Source organism: Brassica rapa, chromosome A04 (genome assembly GCF_000309985.2).
Source record: "Brassica rapa cultivar Chiifu-401-42 chromosome A04, CAAS_Brap_v3.01, whole genome shotgun sequence".
Taxonomy (NCBI): domain Eukaryota; kingdom Viridiplantae; phylum Streptophyta; class Magnoliopsida; order Brassicales; family Brassicaceae; genus Brassica; species Brassica rapa.
Window position 1 is genome coordinate 9,634,180 of NC_024798.2, and position 20,957 is coordinate 9,655,136.

Genomic DNA, 20,957 nt, shown 5'->3' on the forward strand with positions numbered 1-20,957 from the left:
TTAACCTTATATTTATAGTTTACATCTTTCATTTTATATAAAATATTTATATTGATACTACATATACTTTAAATTCATATGATATACATACAATTACGTAGAAGATGATTTGCTATTCGCTTAAAATGCATGTCAAACTTTTTATTTCAGCTATTAACAAAAAGTTACATCCAAAATTTAAAAACAATAATCAAATTAATGTCTTTTTAGTTTGAAAATGTTATGTCCAAATCTATTAACCATGCAATCTATTAAAAATAAAAAATAGTTAAGTGAAAAGTTATATATTTAAATACAAGAAATTTGAGAAATGAAAATTTTCATTTTTTTTTCTTCAAAATCTAAATATCCGAACCCGATCCGAAATAACCGAAACCGAACTTAAAATACCCGAACCCGACCCGAAGTACAGAAATACCCGATCCGAACCCGAACGGGTACCCGAACGGCCACCCCTAGATGTAGTGATGTGGAATAAACGACGTCGTTTTAATCAGTGAATAAAATGCACTTGGCTAGTATCAAATCCGTATCCCTCTAGAGTAAATAATACATCATTAACCACTTGTGCTGGTATAATAACTTTGTTTATGTATGCAAAGGAAAACAATATTACCTTTTACATTAGTGATTATCTTCCTCTCTATTTTTTCATCAACACCAACATGTCCAACCCAAAAAAATATCATACTAACTCACTGTGTTTTCTGAAATAATCAAGATTTGTTTGGGTAAGATCTCGATTGAAATACATAATTTGGTTTTAGGGTTCTTAAATGTTGCTACGTACGATTACATTTCGTGGCAACCTTGTTATTTCGTCTGTATAACATTATTTTATTATAAATATCATTTGCCACGGCTAAATCATAGTAAATTGTAGCTAGTTGCTAACACGAATTGCTATGATTTTTTTTGAAGCAAGCTAACCACGATTTTTTCAAAGAAATTTTGTGGCTATTTTTTCCACGTTTACTTTCATAGCAAATTTGTGGGAAAAACTGCTATGAAATGGATACGTTTTGCCATGTTTTACTTTTCACGGCAAGTTCATGGCTTCTTTGATTTAGCCATAAAATTTGTGTGGCAATTTTGTGGGCATGGCCCTATTTTTTACTAGTGGTTTCACCGTACCTAAAATATGTAAGAAAGAATTAAAAAAATTTAACCTAGGTTCGATTATATATATTTTTGTATATGTGTGACTAGTTTTATATGGACGTTATACATAGCCCTAAGCAATGTCTATATATAGGAAACAAAATTATGATTCAAATATGTTGAATAATCCATGCAACACAAAGATTTATCCATTCTCAATAGATTAAAAATAATTAAACTGTTATATAAAGAAAACTGAAAACTAGGATACAACCAGCGTAAAAACGCTGATAATATTTCTTATATGTTTATCTAAATAAAATTTAATAGGAGAAAGAGACTAAAAATTTTAATATGTAAATGGAATTTGTGTATTGTTTATTTGAATATTTTAAAATAAATAAATAATATAGTAGATGGTTTTTTGCATGAAATTTTTGTAAATTGATATATCTTAAAATATTGAGTTCTAGGTTTCTTACCGTTCGTTTTAATGTTTCTAGGTCATTAATCTTCTCTTTATACGTAACCATAAATTATATTCAATTTTTTCTTTACGAACCATTTATCAAACTACTTGTAAATTACTTTTCAGATTTAATATAAAAATTTATTGTTACAGTTAGTTATATATAATGCTCTAAGATATTCGAATATTTCAACGTAAATTCTATAAATTGCGAGATTTTCTCAATATTCTTCTATGATAAACAATAATTTGGTCTTGGATATATATATGTGTGTGTGTATATATTTTTAAGAAACTGTTATTTATTTCTATTAATACTTACAAAGTGGTTGTTTATTGAATCATTACTTAGATTTGTTATAAAAAATATGTTGTTATCAAAATAAGACTTGTTCGATATTCATTAACTATATTGTAAATAATATTAAAAATTATAAATAAGATATATTTTATATATTTGTATAATCAATTGTGATTGGTAGGCAATTTTCGTAAAATATATTATATCATCCATTTCTTGTTATCTTAATTGATTTGCATATTTTGATATGATCAGATATAATATACAAACAACAAATTTTATTCTTGTAAAATGAAATATATAGTTAAAATAGTTAAAATGGATGACGAAGTATATATAGTTATTTATTTGATCAGGTAAAAATAGTGAATCAAATAATGTGGTACTTTAACAAAAGAAAATGACTTGTATGTAATAATGTGATCTAATTAACTTCTAAAAGAATGGCCCAGGTGACCATTTGGTTACAATCTACAAAATAAATGATTTAAGTGTTTTGCTAGTATTCCATTATTAATTAGATTACATGTTTGAAATACAATGATTCAGCATTTTAAAGATATATCCTATAATAGATCGGTTTATTTCAAATTTAAATGACAACTTTTTATCGGTAGATAAAATTAAAACTTTAAATTAATAAGATAGATTATGACTTATGAAAATGAATAGATTTCTTTTTTTGAAATAAACGCAATAGTAAAAATCTGGGTGAAAATAGTTTGAACGATAGACAGTGGTGGAGTTAGCCTTTGATCTTACAGAGGTCATAAACTAATTTATTATAGATAAAATGCATATATGAGTATTGAAAACAAGACATAGACATCGAAAATTTAAGCTTTAACCAACGCACCACAATAATAACCTTGAGATATAAGCTTTAAATTTAACTTTTATAGATTTTATAGGGGTCAGGTGACCCCCCTCCCTCTAAGGTGGCTCCGCCACTGCGATAGAGACATGAGTGGTAAAATAAAATCCCATAGTTTCTATTCAAGTTTAGCACAAAATACGTTAGGTTTTTCCATTAAAATTATTTCTAACCTAAACCTAATTTTGATATTGCTCCAACAGCCCCATGCACTTTCCGTGCTAGGTCTAAGTTCTAACATCTAACTCGGAATCAATTTATTTTTCTTTGGTAGTATAGGCTGATGAATCTATCACAAATCGAATAAAGGCTAAAGCAATAGTCACTTGGTAAAAAGGAAAGAAACAAACTAACTAAATCACTATATTTAGTTTTTGTTTTTTTGGAATATGGTTATGCATGACGTTGAATGGCATAAGCTGGAAGATATGTATATGCTTATTTAAAGAAAGCTGAGATTTTCGAATCAAAGCCCAAATTTCGTGAATCTTTTGCCCACCACCTTTGCATAAAAACACATTTTCGTGTGAGATGAAAACAAAAGAAGCTAAAATAAAGAGAACATGTGAACGCTATCTTGATAACATCCTTAGTTGAAAATCAATTAGAGAGGACCACAGAATCACTAAATGATATAAACCGCTTTATATGACGTTTGCTTATTTAATCACCGCTTCAATAAATTTATATTTTGGATATGGTAAACCAGTAGGTCCAAAACTTAAACCCAATGTTATTATTCAACTTGATTTACAAACTTATAGAAAAAGAATTGAATAAAAACTTCTAATCAACTCTTTTTTTTTTGTGCAACACTTCTAATCAACTTGATTTACAAAATCAAACCCAAAGTTTTAAACAAACACTTTTTCTTTTTCCATTTTCAGTATCCAGTTGAAAATATCTTTTGGAGCTTAATGTTGACAAGTGACTCCGAACAAAATTTATAGGAATTTTTGGCAAACCTCTTTGTTCGAATTGCAAGATTTTGAAAGCGACGGATTCATTGTAAGTGCAAGATGCAAACACAATAAGTTAATGCATAAAGTAAAGCAAGAGACAAACAATTACAAGCAACTCTTAAGTTTTATTAGAAATCGTCTTGTACACTCTATTACAAGTTCTGCTTAATCAGCTTTACACAGTCTGTTATACCCTAACAACTGCTACTGAAAGATTCCTAAGTTACCTGCTTGTATCTCTCTTCCGTCGAGTACTTCAGCCACTGCTTCAGCACGACCCCGAACACTTCCAAGAGCTTCTCTCTCTTTCTATAAGATCAGTCTTTGTGTCTATGTCTCTATACAGACGACTCCATAGCTATCTTATAGTTATTCTCCATGTTCCCGAAACCTTAGTCTCCAAGGCAACATATATGGACATCTTCCATAACAATAAGTGTAACTTTCATTTTCTTGAAATGCCTTTATTCCTCTGTCTTTAAGTCATAAACCTGCTTCTCAAGTTTATTCTTCTTCTCATATCTTCAAGATACTCTCTTTCTCTCCAAGTCTACACGACTCCAGCTCAGCACCTTGACTCCACATGGTCTTCACCACTCAACACGACGTCTGCTTCAGTAACTACGCCAGCGACTACTTCAGAGCAGACATCTTACATCTTTATTCATCTCCGCAAACAAACTACTTACTTACATGTTAAATCAGAATAAAAATAAATGAGAAATAAAATTTTAAATTGGATAACATCTCGTATTTGAATTTAAATTAAGACACTTTTATTAATATGATTTTAAACTTAAGACCGTTATGTTAATTGAGAAACACTTTTTTAAGTTGTAACATGACTATGATTTTGAGGTATCAACAACCCATCTTTTATCATATCTCATATTAAAAATCATTCACTAATTAGCTCTACAAAAAAATCTTCATCATTCTCATCTAATATAATTTATATAATAAATATGTAAACTAATGATATTGAACAATAAAGATTTGATAATAATTTATATTTTTTAAATTTTGTATTATTAAAGTAAATTAAACAATCGTATTAACAATATAATAAAATTTAATTTTTTCGCATATGTTATATTATGATTTCTTTTTAAACAGTCATAAATTACTAAAATTGTTTAAAGTTTCATATTAAAAAAAATTCTGATCAATAGTTTAGAATTTTTGTTGTAAAAAGGATAAAATTATGAAAACATATGAGTAGAAATATTCATTTAATAGACATTAGACATTTAGATTAAAATACAGTATATATACTACACAAAAGGTTCATAATATTTTAATTTCAAATTTTAAAAAATATGTATCATACTTTAATTGATAAAATTTAAATACATTTACATTTTTAATTTGATCAAAACATTAAAACATATTATGTAAAAAAAATAAAAATAATTATTTAATAGAAAAACACAGATTATTACACAGTAAAGGAGTAGAATCACTTTTTTCTTTAATATATTTGGGTGCACTTACATGAGTCAGCATCCGGAAAAGCTCAGGCTCGAATGAATAAGTCTTGGGCAAACAACCTATATGCTTACATCAGATTTTTATTTATGTAATTAACCATACAAATTGCCCTGTTCGAAAACGCGGCCGCCTAGCCGCTGTTCGGGGTTGACCGCGGTGATTATGTCCAAATCAGTGTAGCCAGGCGTTGATCCACGTAAGACCGCATAATTTCCGCGTTGACCGTCTAATCTTGCGTTGACCGGCTAAGTTTTTTTTTCATCCGTGTAAGTTAAAACATAGTTGACTATTATTTACTCATTATTGACAGATTTTCTGTAATTATTCATTACTAAATAAGTCTAATTAGTTATCAAACCCAAAACAAACACATACATACTATATTTAGGGATTTGTTTCGTACCAAACCCACTATTTACGAATCAAAAATAAACTGTTTAAAATTATATATAAAAAATTATATAATTATGTCTAAGAACTTGTATTATCATGTTTAAAATTAGCTAAATTTATTAAATTATATTTACAACTATGCCCCATGTAATCTCCGAGTATTTCCCAATTTTTTGGTAACTCGCTAGTCCGGGATTACCGCCCGACTAGCGCTTAGCGTAGTTCCGAACAAGGACAAATTGTAATCACCACAGAGTTACTAGTTCTTAGTGACATCTTTTCAATTAGTAATTAATCCAATGGATGATGACATGGTTAGTTGATAACTAAATCTTCATATGGAAACATATTTATAGGCTTTAGAGGAGATATAATATTTCTTTTATTCAATTTTATTTTCTCTTTTTTTTTTTTTAGAATATGTCACACACAAAAATTTATATCTACCATAAAAAAATAATCACTAAATTTTAAATCCAAATATTTGGATATTTTTGACTCAATATATATTTTTTAAAATGGTATCCCACTTATGTTATTTCAAGCAATTTCTCATATTTATGATTTGAACAATGCAACTCATAAACTCATAAAAGTTATGCAGCAGTGTCGTAATATTTGGAACGTATAAGAAAATAATATTTCGTTCTATAATTTTATTTTTAAATAAAAGTATTAATATTATCTAATATTATATTAATCAAATGATTTATATATTTTATTTTTTATAATTTTGTTGTTATAGAAATATCATTTTTACAAATACTTTTAATTCTTGATACCATTGAACAATAAGTTATGCATGAAAAACAAAGGATGTATACTAATCAAACATTTAAATTTCACGTTATTTGAATCTAAAATTTCAAAATAGATAAAATTATTACAATATTATTATTAAACTATTTAAAAAATAATATATATATATATATATATATATTATAAAATTATTATATTAAAACATAATACATATTTAAAACAGTATTCCAACTTTTATTTTTAAAAATATTTTAATTTTCAACATATTTTATTTGTAATAGATAAATAATTTCGATAAAAATATATGTGAACAATATAATATGATCTTAATCTTTAAATCTAACTATCAAAATCTGAAGACTTATATATCCTTGTTCAGATCATATTCTATAATTTTGGATTAGACGGAATATGATTTTTGATTGAATCATCCTACATATTTCATTTATCTATAAATTGTTTTGTACTGATTATCTATAATTTTTCATAACATGCATATAGTGCATAGTTTATTGGACAGGTAATATCTCTCATCAAGATTTTTAAGTAATCATATATTGATAAACAGTCCAAAGTGAAATGTGTAAAAGGTTTATGTAGTGGTAGGTAAAGAAAGGAATATGTAAACCAGGATTTTATAAAAATAGGAATAAAGAGTCGTTCACTTTGTAGTCCTTTTATTCTCGGCTCATTTATACCTTAGTTCGTATCTTCCATAAGATTTGGATCTCCAAATCTTATTTATTTTTTAAAGATCATTTAAAAAAAATCCTTAACCAGCCAAAAACTAAACACGTTTTAAACACACACTTAAATATCTAAGCAAAAACACTTAAATTTTGCATTCATATTCCCTTCCTAGAAATAAATATTAAAAAAATTAGAAAAAATTATTTAACTACAAAATTATAAAATAAAGCAGTTTTTCTCAGAAATTTAATTTTAAGATTTTCTGTAATACCCTAAGTTGGATACCAATCTTTCAAAAAAACACCCAATCAAAAAATACATTAACATTTGGGTTAGGGTTGATTTAGTGATTGTTGTTTAGGCTTTATTATTTAGGGGGCGGGGTTGAGTTTAAAATTTTCTATAAATAATTCTTAAATATTTATTAATGATTTAAGAGGGTCAAATTTGTTCTTTTTGATAATAAACTTAAAGTATTTATGAAAATAACTATCATTTAAAGGTAAATTTTAAAGGTGGTGTCAGTTAAAATTCCCCCTTGTAATTTTATATGCTGTAGTTATAAGAATAAAATGATAAAGTAGAAAAATAAAATGTTAAAAAGTAAATTTATACTAAATAAAGTTCTTACATCCATTAGTAAAACATCATTTAATTTTACGAATCAAAATATTTAAGATAATATATAAAGTGCCAACAAATATAAATCAATGTATATCATTTTATTTTTGAAAATATATTATCTTACTTTCGAAAGGTTTACAATTTGATGTACATATCGCCTATGAAATTTATCGTCTACATAATTATTAAAACCCAACACAATTATATAATATGTTTACTTGAAATCATTTTTCTAAAACAGTTTAGGATATTTTAATTTTATATTTCAGATCTAATATTATTAAATCATGTATATATATTATATGTTGCTTTATGATAACATATGTTTATCATTAATTTTATTTATTAATTAAAAATAATTGATTTGGACCTGATAACATATTTTTATCATTAATTTTATTTCTTAATTAAAAATAATTGATTTGGACCAAGTCCAATACAAAGATAAATTTTCATAATATTAAAATTAGTTAGAGTTAATCTGACGAAATTGAAGTCGATAAACTGACTTTGATAGCAGGGTAACAATGTGTATACCTATTGTTCATTTTGGAAACTGATTCAGTTCTTTAACTTTAACCTTATGAATAAGAGAGGAACAACTCTAAAAAGTTATCCAATATCGATAAACAGAGAGACATTTTTTTGTCCATCTGAAAGATTTCCATTAAATATGACAACCTAAAACACTTTTTAAACCAATACAATTCCAACCCATGTGTAACTAAAACTAAGAGGAACGCTCATGCTCAACAGAGAGACATGGACCCGTGTCTGCCATAACTGAATATATTTAAAAGAGTTAGCAACAACACAAAAATCTGTAACTCTTGAACTTTTGTTGTTTTAAATCTATATTTACGTGATCAATTCTTTTATATTTTTAGTATATTTGGTCTTCCACGGTTTTTATTGAACGATTTTTTTTTCACAGACAGTTTGAATGTAGATTCAACCTAAAATCTAAATACAATAAAAATATTTATATATTTGATTCGAAAAAGCTATAAATTCAACCTAAAATGTGATTTTTTACTTGTTATTTAAGTATAAAAAGTATTTTTGAAAATTTTCTCTTTTTAAAAGCAATTTAACATTTTTGGATTTGTGGATTTTAGATCCGAGGACAATATCAGACTTTTCTAGAAGACTTCATTAGGAGATTAAGTCTTCTGGAGAACTCTACTATACAAATTACCAAAATTCGTAAGATTTTATTTTTCATCAACTATTTTTATGTGTTTTGTGTGCTAAATCTAATAAAGTTATAGATTCAACTTAATCTGATATTTTTTTTATTATTTTAACTTAAAAACAATATTTTGCATGGTTTGTCTTTCTTTCTAAAAAGTAAAATATAGATCATTAAATTTTTGATAAATTCATTTCTTGTGTGTATTAAAACCAAAAAAAAAATATAAATTGAAAATCACTGTGACTATATATTTTTGTTATTATTTTATTCATAAATATAGTTTCAATATAAATTATATTTCGTGTTAGATTTAATTAAAAAACAATACTAAATTTATTGTAATTATTTTCTTCTAATTTAAGCTTCAAATTTTCATTTTTTGCAAAAACATTTCTGGTTGAAATCATTTTAAACATTTTTAGATATGTAGGATTTTTAAGATCTGAAGACATCAGACTTCACAGCAGACTTGGAGACTTACGACAAGCTTCCCAAGCAGACTTCGTGGCAGACTTCACGTTAATTAAACAGAAAATTAAAAGTTAAGCGAAAAACTTAAATTTTAAATGAAATTTAATCGTGAAGTAGAAGGCTTCTAACAAATTGTCGGTCAAATTTCACTGGAAACTTTAGTTCTCTATTAGGGTTAGGAGACTCTTGTTTTGAATGTTTATATAGTAAATAATATATTCACTTTGTCTCCAATCTATTAAAAAATATTTGTCTAGTGCTTTATTCATTCATTCAAGTTTTTGTAATCATAACCTATTGTTTTCATTGTAAATATTTTGTTAAGATTATGTTTGTGAAACTTAAAGGGAAGACATATAATAATATAACACTAAGTTCATAACACAAAAATATATATAATTACAAAGTATAACAAACATAAAATAAGTTCATAACACTATATATTGATATAAGACTTTGGTTATTAGTGGGCTAACTTCACCAACTCTGTGTTCATGTTATAATTTCTCGAGCCATTTCAACAAATTCAACATTTGCTGAACCATCACTCAAAAAGAACATTCTCGCTCATTTGACATTGCAACCACATAATTTCAGAGAAGACTTCATTCTCTCATTAGCTAGAAACATTAATAAACATGAATGTTTGTAACATTATAATTATCACCAATTAAGTTATGAATTTAATTCAGAATCCCCAATATTGACTAATACACATAAATTATCAAACAAATCTTTAAAAAGTCATTTTAGATTTGGAGTAAATGAAAATTTAATAAACATTGACGTACAAAACTTCTAAAGAAGTCTCATCTGAGAAGATTTCTATAGAAGTCAAATTTCTACAGATGTCTTCGATTTAGGTTATTTCCAATTAAAATTTACGAAGAAAGTTAACAAGTTTTCACTAGAATAGTCTTCCTTTGTAAATTTTAGCTTCCTTTTGTATCTGAATAATTCTTGATTATACTAGAAAAAAACTTCTAGAAAGATCTTCTCTGATAAGTAGGTTATTTTTGCAATTAACTACAGTTTTTAAAATATTTGTCTTTTCCAAAAAAGATATCTGGAGAAATATTTTCGGAGTAGACTTCTATAAAAATCTTCTTACCATCACATAAGTTTTCGAAGTGTTGCAAGAAGTCTGTGAGATTAGTTTTTCAATTGACTATGTTTGACTTTTAAGAGCACACTTCAAGAGAAGATTTCTATCGAAGTTTGCTTTCAAAATCATAGAAGTTTGCTTTCAAAACCAAATTTTTGACCAGAGTCTTAGAATAAAATTAAAGAAGACTTCTTGAAAAGTCTTTCCCACATCAAAAAAAATTTCTAGTTAATATTAAATGTTTAATTTTTAGTGTTAATTGCAAACCTACCCTTTGCAGACTTCTTGCCAGACTTTGGAGATCTCACATGATTGTAACTTATAAGAAGACTTATGGTAGAAAACTTCTTTAAAAGTCATCTTTGGAAAAGTCAAATTTCTGCAAACTTCAGTCAATTGCAAAACTAATCACTTATCAGAACCAGATTTGTTTTTTACAACAAAAAGTTAGAAGAATTCTAATGGAGTATTCTATGAAAAACACACAAACATAGTCAATTGCAAAACTAATATATGCATTGACCAGATGACTTCTGACTTCTAGAGAAGTCTTTTTCGTGAAACAAATCTGAAGAAAATTTAAATATCATTCTTAGATTCGGTAAGATTCACGTTTAGCTTCCCCAGGCACACATAACTTCTTAGTGAAAGTTATTCGCACATTCTTGACCAAGAAAGATGAACTTGATTAGTTCCAATAAGCTTATAAATTCAAAAATAAAAAAAAAAATAAAAATTTTGGAATGAAATAAGAGAAAAGTGAATGAGAAAGGGTTTGTATGTGTAAGTTATAAATGTCAATTTTAAGTGCATTTATTGCTTGAAATTGGTTGTTCATGGTGGATGGTGTATTGATGATAATGACAAAGTTGTAAATAAAAGAGGAAGATAAGGATGATAAAGTAAAACAATCATTTAAAAAAAAATTATGGTATTTTCGTGAATAATTTAAATTTTTGGAGTGAATATGGCAAATGAAAATTTCAAACAAAAAATAACAGCCATACACAGTGATATCGCTTCTCCTTGAAAAGCTGATTCAGTAGGCAAGATTGCAGAGCTACCTTGGGTGACTAGAGTGCCTTCTTTTCTGAATAAGGACCACCCTATACCTGCAGGGGTTGCCGGTGTTATCCAAGATGCATCTGTCAAGCAATAGTATTCTGCTTCTTCTGGAATAACTTCTTGGAGTGAGCTAGGTTGCTTATTTGTAATAGTGTCCATATCCTCTGTTGAACTATTCGCCTCCTGCCATAATTGAAAATTTGAGATGGAGGAATGAACAACATGAACAATATGTGTTCTCTTTTATTCTCATAAAGCAACCTATTTCTCATTTTCCAGATTCTCCATCCAACGAAGAAGCTAAGAAGTTCCTTTCTATCCCTTTTAGATGCTTTGATCATGGCTTTCATACGGTCTAGCAAAGTAGAGGTTTGCTGCTGTGATAGAGAGCAGTTTGTGGGAGCTAAGGGCCATATTTCTCTGGATACTCTACAGTCAAACATGAGATGATATAAATTCTCTGGTTTTTCACCACATAAGAGACATTGCGTATCAATTTAAATCCCTCTTTTAACAATATTCTCTGCTACAGCTTCCGTTATGTGCAATTCTCCACCAGAAAGTTTTGATCTTAGGAGGCAAATTTAAATTCCAGAGAGAAAAAATTCGGTTAATACTTAATACACACCAATTTCCCCCATTCTTCAAAAACCATGTGTAGAACCAAATAAATACACACACAAGAAGTCCAGTTCATATTCATATCGTGGTATCATGGGCCATAGGTTAGGCTGCAAGCTCGATATACATGCTCTCAAATAATGACATATTAATGGGCCTCCATTCAAATATGTGCTCATTTTTTCCTTCTCACACCATGTATATATTTCGAACCGTGTGTCTTATATAAGATTCAAAACTTTTAAATAAATTGCCCAAAAAGACACAAAAAAAAGCCATGAGAAAGTAGGTGTGCATCATGACCGAAAAGGTCAAACGGCATGTTTCATATCTAAAAACTCCAAATTACGACAAAAGAAATTAAAGGAAATCTTGTCAATATAAAAAATATTGTGATTATTGTAGTAATAGATGTGTATGTGGCATCCAATAACAGAGTGGAGAAATCCACGGTTCAAAGCAACCATAAGATTAGCTCAAAGAACACTTTTGATTTCTTTTTCTCAACAATTATAAAATTAGCTCACTTGTTCCTTTCCCTTCAATCTCTCATCTGTTAGTTCTCACTTCAAAATCTATCTTTCATTCATGCATCATCATCAACATCATCGCCGTCATCCTTCGATTTCACTAACGTTTCTTTTGGGTATCTAGGTGAAAAGTCTCTTTTTCTGCAAATTCACACTTTCTGCATGAGTTTTTCAACCTAGAAATAAAGTGTTTCATTGAAACTTTTTTTTGACCGACATAACAATGACTTGTAAACAAAAGTTACCCCACTATATGTCTTCTCTTAAGAAAATTCTGATCAGTTCCCTTTTGTTTTTACAGAACTTGATCTCACCACATCATGCTTGTTTCACCCTTATCATCTCTTTGCTCAAACCAATATTCATCTTATTCTCCAGGTACTTGATTTAATTAAATTCCGATTTATGATATTTATTACTAGTTTCTATGTTCATACTGTCAGACGCGTTAAATAAATGAAAAGGAAAACACTTTACTTATTTTCCTTATATATTAACAAAACAGTGCTTCAAGAGGTTCACCTGTTGGAACCGACATATCAAAGTTTCGGTTCTTGTCAGAACTTGAAGGATCAGACGAAGCGAAGATGATCGAAGAAGAAGAAGAAGGGATCAGTGAACTGTCGAAATTGGTTTTCAAATTCGAGTTTCAGACGGAAACTTTCGAGAAGTTAAGCAGAGGAGGTTACAGATCGTTAAGTGGTTCCGGTGAGAGCGAGAGCAGTTCCTTGTCCTGTTCTCCGGCGGAGAAGAAGTATGAGTCTCCGTCTCTGACAAAGAATCTCACTTTCGTCGTCGAAAACCCAAAGTCGGCGACTTTTAGGGTTCAAGATTGTTTAAAGACCCCGGAAAAAACAGAGGACTACGGTGAGAGCAATATTTTGTCTACTTCTCCGGCGGTTTCCACGGCGGCGAAGAAATACGAGTCTCCGTCTCTGGTGAAGAATCTCAGTTTCGTTGTGGAAAACCCAAAGTCGGCGACTTTTAGGATTGAAGAGTGTTTGAAGAACCGAGAAAAAACAGAGGATTTCTCCGGCGGTTCCGGTGAGAGTTTGAGCAGGGTTTTAGGCTCTTCTTCTACTTCTCCGGTCATTCCAACGGCGGATAGTAAGTACGGATCACCATCTCCGGCGAAGAATCTCATTTACGTTCTCGAAAACCCAAAGGCGGCGACATTCACGGTTGAAAAAACAGAGGATCACTCTGTTTCTTCCACCGTTGGCAAGAAAGAGAACTCCGAGATACTCCGATTCTTAACCGAGGAAGATTTTATGGAATCGGATTCTGATTTCGTTGACTCGAGTCAAACATTCACAAGCAACGAAGATGGGTTTTTGTCAGATTCCGACTTCGGCGAAACATCACCACCCGAGGAGAAAGGGCAAAATCGTAAAACCGCCAATTCTTCAGGTTCTAGTTCTGACTCGGAGGAAGAAGAGGACGAAGAAGGGTTCGAGAGTTTATGGGAGCATCAAAATTTGATAGAGCAACTCAAGATGGAGATGAAGAAAGTCAAAGCGATTGGTGGGCTTCAGACAATTCTTGAAGAGGAAGAAGAAGATGATTGTCCTAAGATCATGGAGGAGTTAAAGCCATGGAGGATCGAAGACGAGAAGAGGTCTAAACATGTTGATACCATTGGAGAAGTTCATAAGTTCCATCGAAGCTACAGAGAAAGAATGAGAAAACTCGATATCTTGAGTTTTCAAAAGTCCTTTGCCCTTGGTATGTTTTCTCTCTCAATCTTTTTTTTTTTTAGGCATCGATTTTCTCTCTCAATCTTTTTTCTCTTATCTTATAAAATTATTTTCATTTTTAGTGTTATTAGTCAAATAACTTGGCCTTACATTAATTTTATTTTGTAGTGTTTTATAAGTTAGAATATTCACTACAAGAAAACACAACTTTTACGAAGGCAGTTTTCCTCGTGACTTCGTCGTAAAAGCAGTGTTACGAGGAATTAGCGAGGAAACCCGTTTCGTCGTTATACGTTTGTCGTAACGCATATATCCTCGCTAATTCGTCGTAACATAGCGAGGAAATAATTTCGTCGTAAAAGCGAAGAGGAATATTTCGTCGTAAAGACCACGTAAAGCTTCCACATAAGGACGTCGCTAAATTTCCTCGTAAATACCACGAAAGACGTTCCTCGTAAAACCCACGTGAATAACTCGAAAGTAAATACTCGTAAAGTAAACGTAAATACCTTGATAGCTTTCCTCGTAAAGACCACGTGAACTTTCCACGTCATTTCCTTGTAAACAATTCCTCGTAAAAACCTCGTTAAGCTTCCACGTAAAGAAGTCGCAAAATTAGCTACGAATTTACTTCGTTTCGTTATTTTACAGAAATATAAAAAATTATAATTAAAAAAATAGTTTAAATAATTTAAATTATTAATAAAATTAAAAATCTAAAAAAATCAAAACCAAAATATTTTATATATAAATAAGTTTTGAATTCATAATACAAGAACCGAAATTAAAAAGAACTAAGGGTCGTGAATCGCCCGATAAAATTCATCACTCCTCGCCGTTACATCTGCCTCGGCATGTGTGTCGGATGTTGACTCGCCTGGAATAGAATTTCGTTGTTGCATGGTCATCGGGGGAGGAGGAACCGATGGTCCTCTAGAAGAAGGAGACCCAAAGACTCTCTGAGTGTACTGAGTCTCGGGGACAGTCTCTTGTCCCGAAGAACCGGGAGCTGATGAAGACGACGGGTCTAAACGATTACCCGGCTCACCGAACATCTCTCTGTAATGGGCAGTAAGTCTACCTTTTCGAACCTGAGAAAAAAATTTAATTTTTTTAATTTTCGTCAACAGTATATTTTCCAACATTATCCACCTAATCAACACTAAATAACATAAGATCCGTAAACTTATTTAAATTCCCTATACTAACCACCTAATCTACCTAAACTAACCAAATTAAAGAGGAATTAGAGAGGCTTACTATTGCAACGAAACAGGGAGGAAGTGGAGAGGAAGAAGAGAGGAAAGAAAGAGTGAGCGCTCGGGGTGTATATATAAAATTACATTCCGTCGCAAATTCCTCGTAATTTTACGACGAATTACAGAGGTCCGTGTTTTTTTTTACGACGAAACAGCGAGAGATTACAAAGGCCCGCGTTTTATTATACGAGGAAGTTACGAGGAATTACAAAGGCCCGTGTTTTTTAGGTACGAGGACGTTACGACGATTTTGCTTACGTGGAATTACCAAGGAAAGCTTCCATATAAATATACCCGTAACTCTCCTTCTCAACCCACACCCAAACTCCCAAATCACACCCTATCTCACATCATACTCTCAAATCCAATCCTATTCAAATTATAAAAATTTGAGAAAAAAGGAAGAGAAGATGATATTGGAATTTATGTTGGTGAGACTTAAGTAATATAATTGCTGGAAGTCTTGCCACATGTAAATCCAATATATTTCTTCTTTTTCTTTTTTTTTTCTAGTTTTTACAGTACGAGGTATTTACGACGATTTTGGTTACGTGGTTTTTACGACGATTCCGTCCTACGTGGAATTAAAGTGGGCCGCGTTCATCATTTATTTTACGTGGTATTTACGACGAATTTGTCCTACGTGGTATTTACGACGAATCTCTCCTACGTGGAATAAACGAGGAATTCGTCGTAAGTTTGACGTCAACATACGAGGAATTAACGAGTATTCCGTTTAAATCCCTAAAATCCGAAACCCCAAACCCCAAACCCCATATTCCTTATCTTATACTTCATATATTCCAAACCCTATCTTTATTTTCATTCCAAACCACAATTCCTTATCTTCTAATTCATATATTCCAAACCACAATTCCCACTTTTACTTATTCATAAAACAAACTCCCACATTTTCTTATTCACAAAACAAACTCCCACATTACCTTATTCATAAAACAAACTCTCACATTACCTTATTCATAAAACAAACTACACAAAATCGAGTATATTTCTTCTTTTTCTAGTTTTTACAGTACGAGGTGTTTACGACGATTTTGGTTACGTGGTTTTTACGACGATTCCGTCCTACGTGGAATTAAAGTGGGCCGCGTTCATCATTTATTTTACGTGGTATTTACGACAAATCTCTCCTACGTGGTATTTACGACGAATTTGTCCTACGTGGTATTTACGACGAATCTCTCCTACGTGGAATAAACGAGGAATTCGTCGTAAGTTCGACGTCAACATACGAGGAATTAACGAGTATTCCGTTTAAATCCCTAAAATCCGAGACCCCAAACCCCAAATCCCATATTCCTTATCTTCTACTTCATATATTCCAAACCCTATCTTTATTTTCATTCCAAACCACAATTCCTTATCTTCTAATTCATATATTCCAAACCACAATTCCCACTTTTACTTATTCATAAAACAAACTCCCACATTTTCTTATTCACAAAACAAACTCCCACATTACCTTATTCATAAAACAAACTCTCACATTACCTTATTCATAAAACAAACTACACAAAATCGAAAATACATCAATCGGATTCATCGACATTCTCGTCATCACTAGAAATATCTTCATTTTCATTAAACTCGTCTTCAACAGCTTCGTCTGTGGCATCATCGGTAAGATCTTAGTACTCGTGATTATGCGGATCAATGAGAAGGATGTCATCAATTTCTTGTTCAGGTTCCTCGACTTCATTTATCTGTTCTTCTTGCAATGGTGGTTCTTCTCCACTGATGATTCGTCTTCGAGGTATTACTTTGTCACTGCTAACCAATTTAATACCCGAATCTCTCATCCGAGGGTACGGAAGGAAGCTAACTTGGTCTGCTTGTGAAGCTAAGATGAAAGGCTCGAATTTGTTGTACCGTCGTCCACCGTTGACATCAACTACACCGAATTTGTTAGACCGAACACCTCTGTTGACGACGGGGTCGAACCATTCACATTTGAAGAGGACGCATTTCAGCTTCAGTATCCCTGGAAATTCGACTTCAATAATCTCCGTGTGTCACTTACAAAGTTGGTGGATTCAAAATTAATTAGGTGCAAAAAAAAAACGTGTGTCACTTACAAAGTTGGTGGATTCAAAATTTTCTCGCTAAATCCACGTAAATAGTTTCCTCGTAAATAAGACGCGAAGTTTACGTCCACTTTACGAGGAACGTACGTGAAACATGATATCATCGTTATTTCCTCGTAAATGACACGTCACATTACATCGACTTTACGACGAACGGTTTTTGTCGTTAGTTTACGAGGAAATAACGATGATACCGTTATTCACGTAAAATCCTCGTAAAGTTGACGTAAACTTACGAGGTTTTTTTTTCCTCGTTAATTTTCCTCGTTAAGCTTGAGTTTTCTTGTAGTGATTGTTTTTTCGTAAAACCATTAGATCCCACGAATAGGGTTTATAGAATTCTATTTTTCTAATTAGCAATTGATGACGCGTTTTGCACCAAACCTAAAAGCTAACCATTATTTAATTTTCTTTATGGGTTTCTTACTAGTTTTTGAATAAATGTTTTCTTGGAAGTTGTGTTTACATTTAGTTTATTAATTACATGGAATAAGATTATTAGGGAACAGTATGTCATTTTAGAAGAAGTTAGTGATTTTTTAGTAGTAGTGTTTTGTTTTAATCGGTGAACAAACACACTTTATTAATTAATTAATTAAACGTCTTTCATTCTATTTATTGTTTTAGGTTGGAGACTAGAACGGATCTTTGACAAAGTAATTGCATTGTCTTAAATCGCTTACAGTTTTAGGGTTTGTATAGGACGTTTTAGTATTCTTTACCTTTCTTAGATAAGTAGATCACATGTAGATCAATAGATGCTAGCATATGATAAATGTTGCTTCTTCAACTATAAAGTCAGATTTTGGGAATTGAAAACTTTGTCTAACCAATTTTTTTTCTTTATTTATTAAGCCAATGCACACATGCAAATCTTTATTGGCCCATTTCACCAATTGTGTCATTTTTTGGGGCTAGCTTTTATGTTTCTTCTTTATTGCATGATCTCTTTTGGAACTTCTTTACCTAAATTTTCTTATGACTCTCCACTAACTTAGTCTTGCTAGTGGAGCCTACCTTTCTTCTTTTCCATCTAATTACTCTCAAATTTGTTTCTTCTAGTAACAAAATTAGATTTTGGAAAAATTTATTAGGTCAGTAAGCATTTTAATGACTTCTGTGTACAAATTTTACAGTCTACAATTTGTTTGATTGATTAGAACATTTTCATTGGGAAGTTCTCCCACAATCTTTTTTTGAAACAAACTTCTTAGATGAGTAGATCAGTAGATGCTATGTGACAAATGTTGTTTCAACCATACTGCTTTGGGAATTGAAAACTTAGTCTAACCAATTTGTCTTTCTTTATTTGTTAAGCCAATGCACACATGCACATCTTTATTGGCCTATGTCACCAAATGTGTCATTTTGGGAGTTAGCTTTTATGTTTCTTTTTTATTGCTTTGCTCTCTTTTGAAACTTCTTTACCGAAGTTTTCCCACTCTCCACTCACTGAGCCTTCTTGCTAGTGGAACCTATTTTTCTTACTTTCAATCTATTTACTTCCAAGTGTGTTTCTTTTATTAAAAATTAGATTTTGGAAATTTTACTAGGCCAGTAATCATTTATTTAATGACTTATGTGCGCCAATTTTATATTCTACCATTTGTTTATTGAGTTATTAGAGCATCTTCATTGGATATGAATTATTTTAAGTGGTTTAATTTCTTTTTTTGGTATATAATTTAGTTATATAATTAAGCAAGCTAAAAGTATTATATTATACTATTCTTAGAAACTGGTTTTGGGAACCTTTATGCTCTCATGATTTAAATTTGACATTTTTGTGAACTAGTAATTGTCTTATTTGGTTCGTCAACTTAACTTTGATTCTTGGCCATTTTTCTTGAAGGGCTTCTTCAATCAACGAACCCCTCGACCGTTGGATCTTCTCCCTCCCAGGCGTCGTTTTCATCAGTTTTCAATCTCCGGTTATGGAAACTGAAGAAACCGGAAACCGAACCATTGGTTCAATTCAGAAAAGAGACTCATGGAGAATTAGAGAACGTATACGTTGGTCACATGTGTTTGTCGTGGGAAATTCTTCACTGGCAATACGAGAAGGCCATTAAATTGCTGGAATCCGACGTGTACGGTTCTCGTCGGTACAACGAAGTCGCCGGAGAGTTTCAACAGTTTCAGGTTTTGCTTCAGAGGTTTCTTGAAAACGAGCCGTTTGAAGAGCCTAGAGTGCAACACTACATCAAGAAACGTCGTGTTCTTCGTAACCTACTTCAAGTCCCGGTTATTCGAGGTAAGAATCCTTAAACCGAAGCTTACCAAACTCTTAAACCGGTTCGGGAGTTTCTAACCGGTTCTTGGAATGCTGATGATGTAAACAGAAGATGGAAGCAAGGACAAGAGGAAGGAAAAAAGAAGAGATTACGAGGAAAGTGATGACGGTGCGATTAAAAGTGAACAACTTGTGGAGATTATGGAGGAAACCATTCGTTTATTCTGGCGGTTTGTACGTTTTGATAAGTTAACTAGCTCCATTCATGATCATAAATCTAGAACCAAGTCACAGATAGAGCCAGATCATGAAGAAAACTCAGAAGATCTAGAGTTGTTCGCAGATGTTAAAGCAGAGCTTCAAAATGTAAGTTTTCACTAAACTTTTTTTAATTTCTTAAAATTATTTGCTAGCCGGTTTTTTATTTGTCATTTGATTGATGCGATCGCAGAAGGAGAAAAGGTTGAAAGATGTGTTGAAGAGCGAGAGATGTATCATAAGAAGATTCAAAAAGCATAAGGAAGAGGATTCAACAGAAGAACAAGTGCTTCATTTCTTCTCACAAGTGGACATGAAACTTGTGACAAGGGTGTTGAACATGTCCAAGCTGACCAAGGATCACTTGGTTTGGTGTCATAATAAGTTGACCAAGATTAGCTTTGTAAATAGAAGGTTACATTTGGATCCTTCCTTTTGTCTCTTCCCTTGTTGAGATTTTTGTATTGACTTGTAGATTTTATTATGCAATGATGCCTAACTAGATCCGTCTTGAAGCAGAGTATTTGTATATGAACTTAAAAAGCAAATGAATAAAGAGGACGTTTACAACTCCCGTTGAGTGACGTAACTGAAAAGAATATTTATTCTATGACATAGATTATATTAAAACTGAGTGGGAGCTGCTTCATGCTTCACCATTACCACTCAGCATCAGCACCATCTTCATCACCTCTTGATGGTCATCAAATGAATCACTCCTCAAAAGACTATTTCAGTGATGCACATGAAGTTA

The 20,957-nt window shown here is 31.2% G+C and overlaps 1 protein-coding gene across 1 annotated transcript; it reads left to right on the forward strand.

The window, feature by feature from the left end:
• The first annotated feature begins 482 nt into the window (after positions 1 to 482).
• LOC103863916 lies at positions 483 to 20,777 on the forward strand. Its single transcript, XM_033290075.1, has 5 exons — positions 483 to 13,029; positions 13,157 to 14,376; positions 19,565 to 19,966; positions 20,055 to 20,311; positions 20,397 to 20,777. Exons 1-5 carry the CDS (start codon positions 12,875 to 12,877, stop codon positions 20,655 to 20,657), a joined length of 2,295 nt encoding a protein of 764 aa, XP_033145966.1. The 5' UTR covers positions 483 to 12,874; the 3' UTR covers positions 20,658 to 20,777.
• Positions 20,778 to 20,957: the final 180 nt, after the last annotated feature.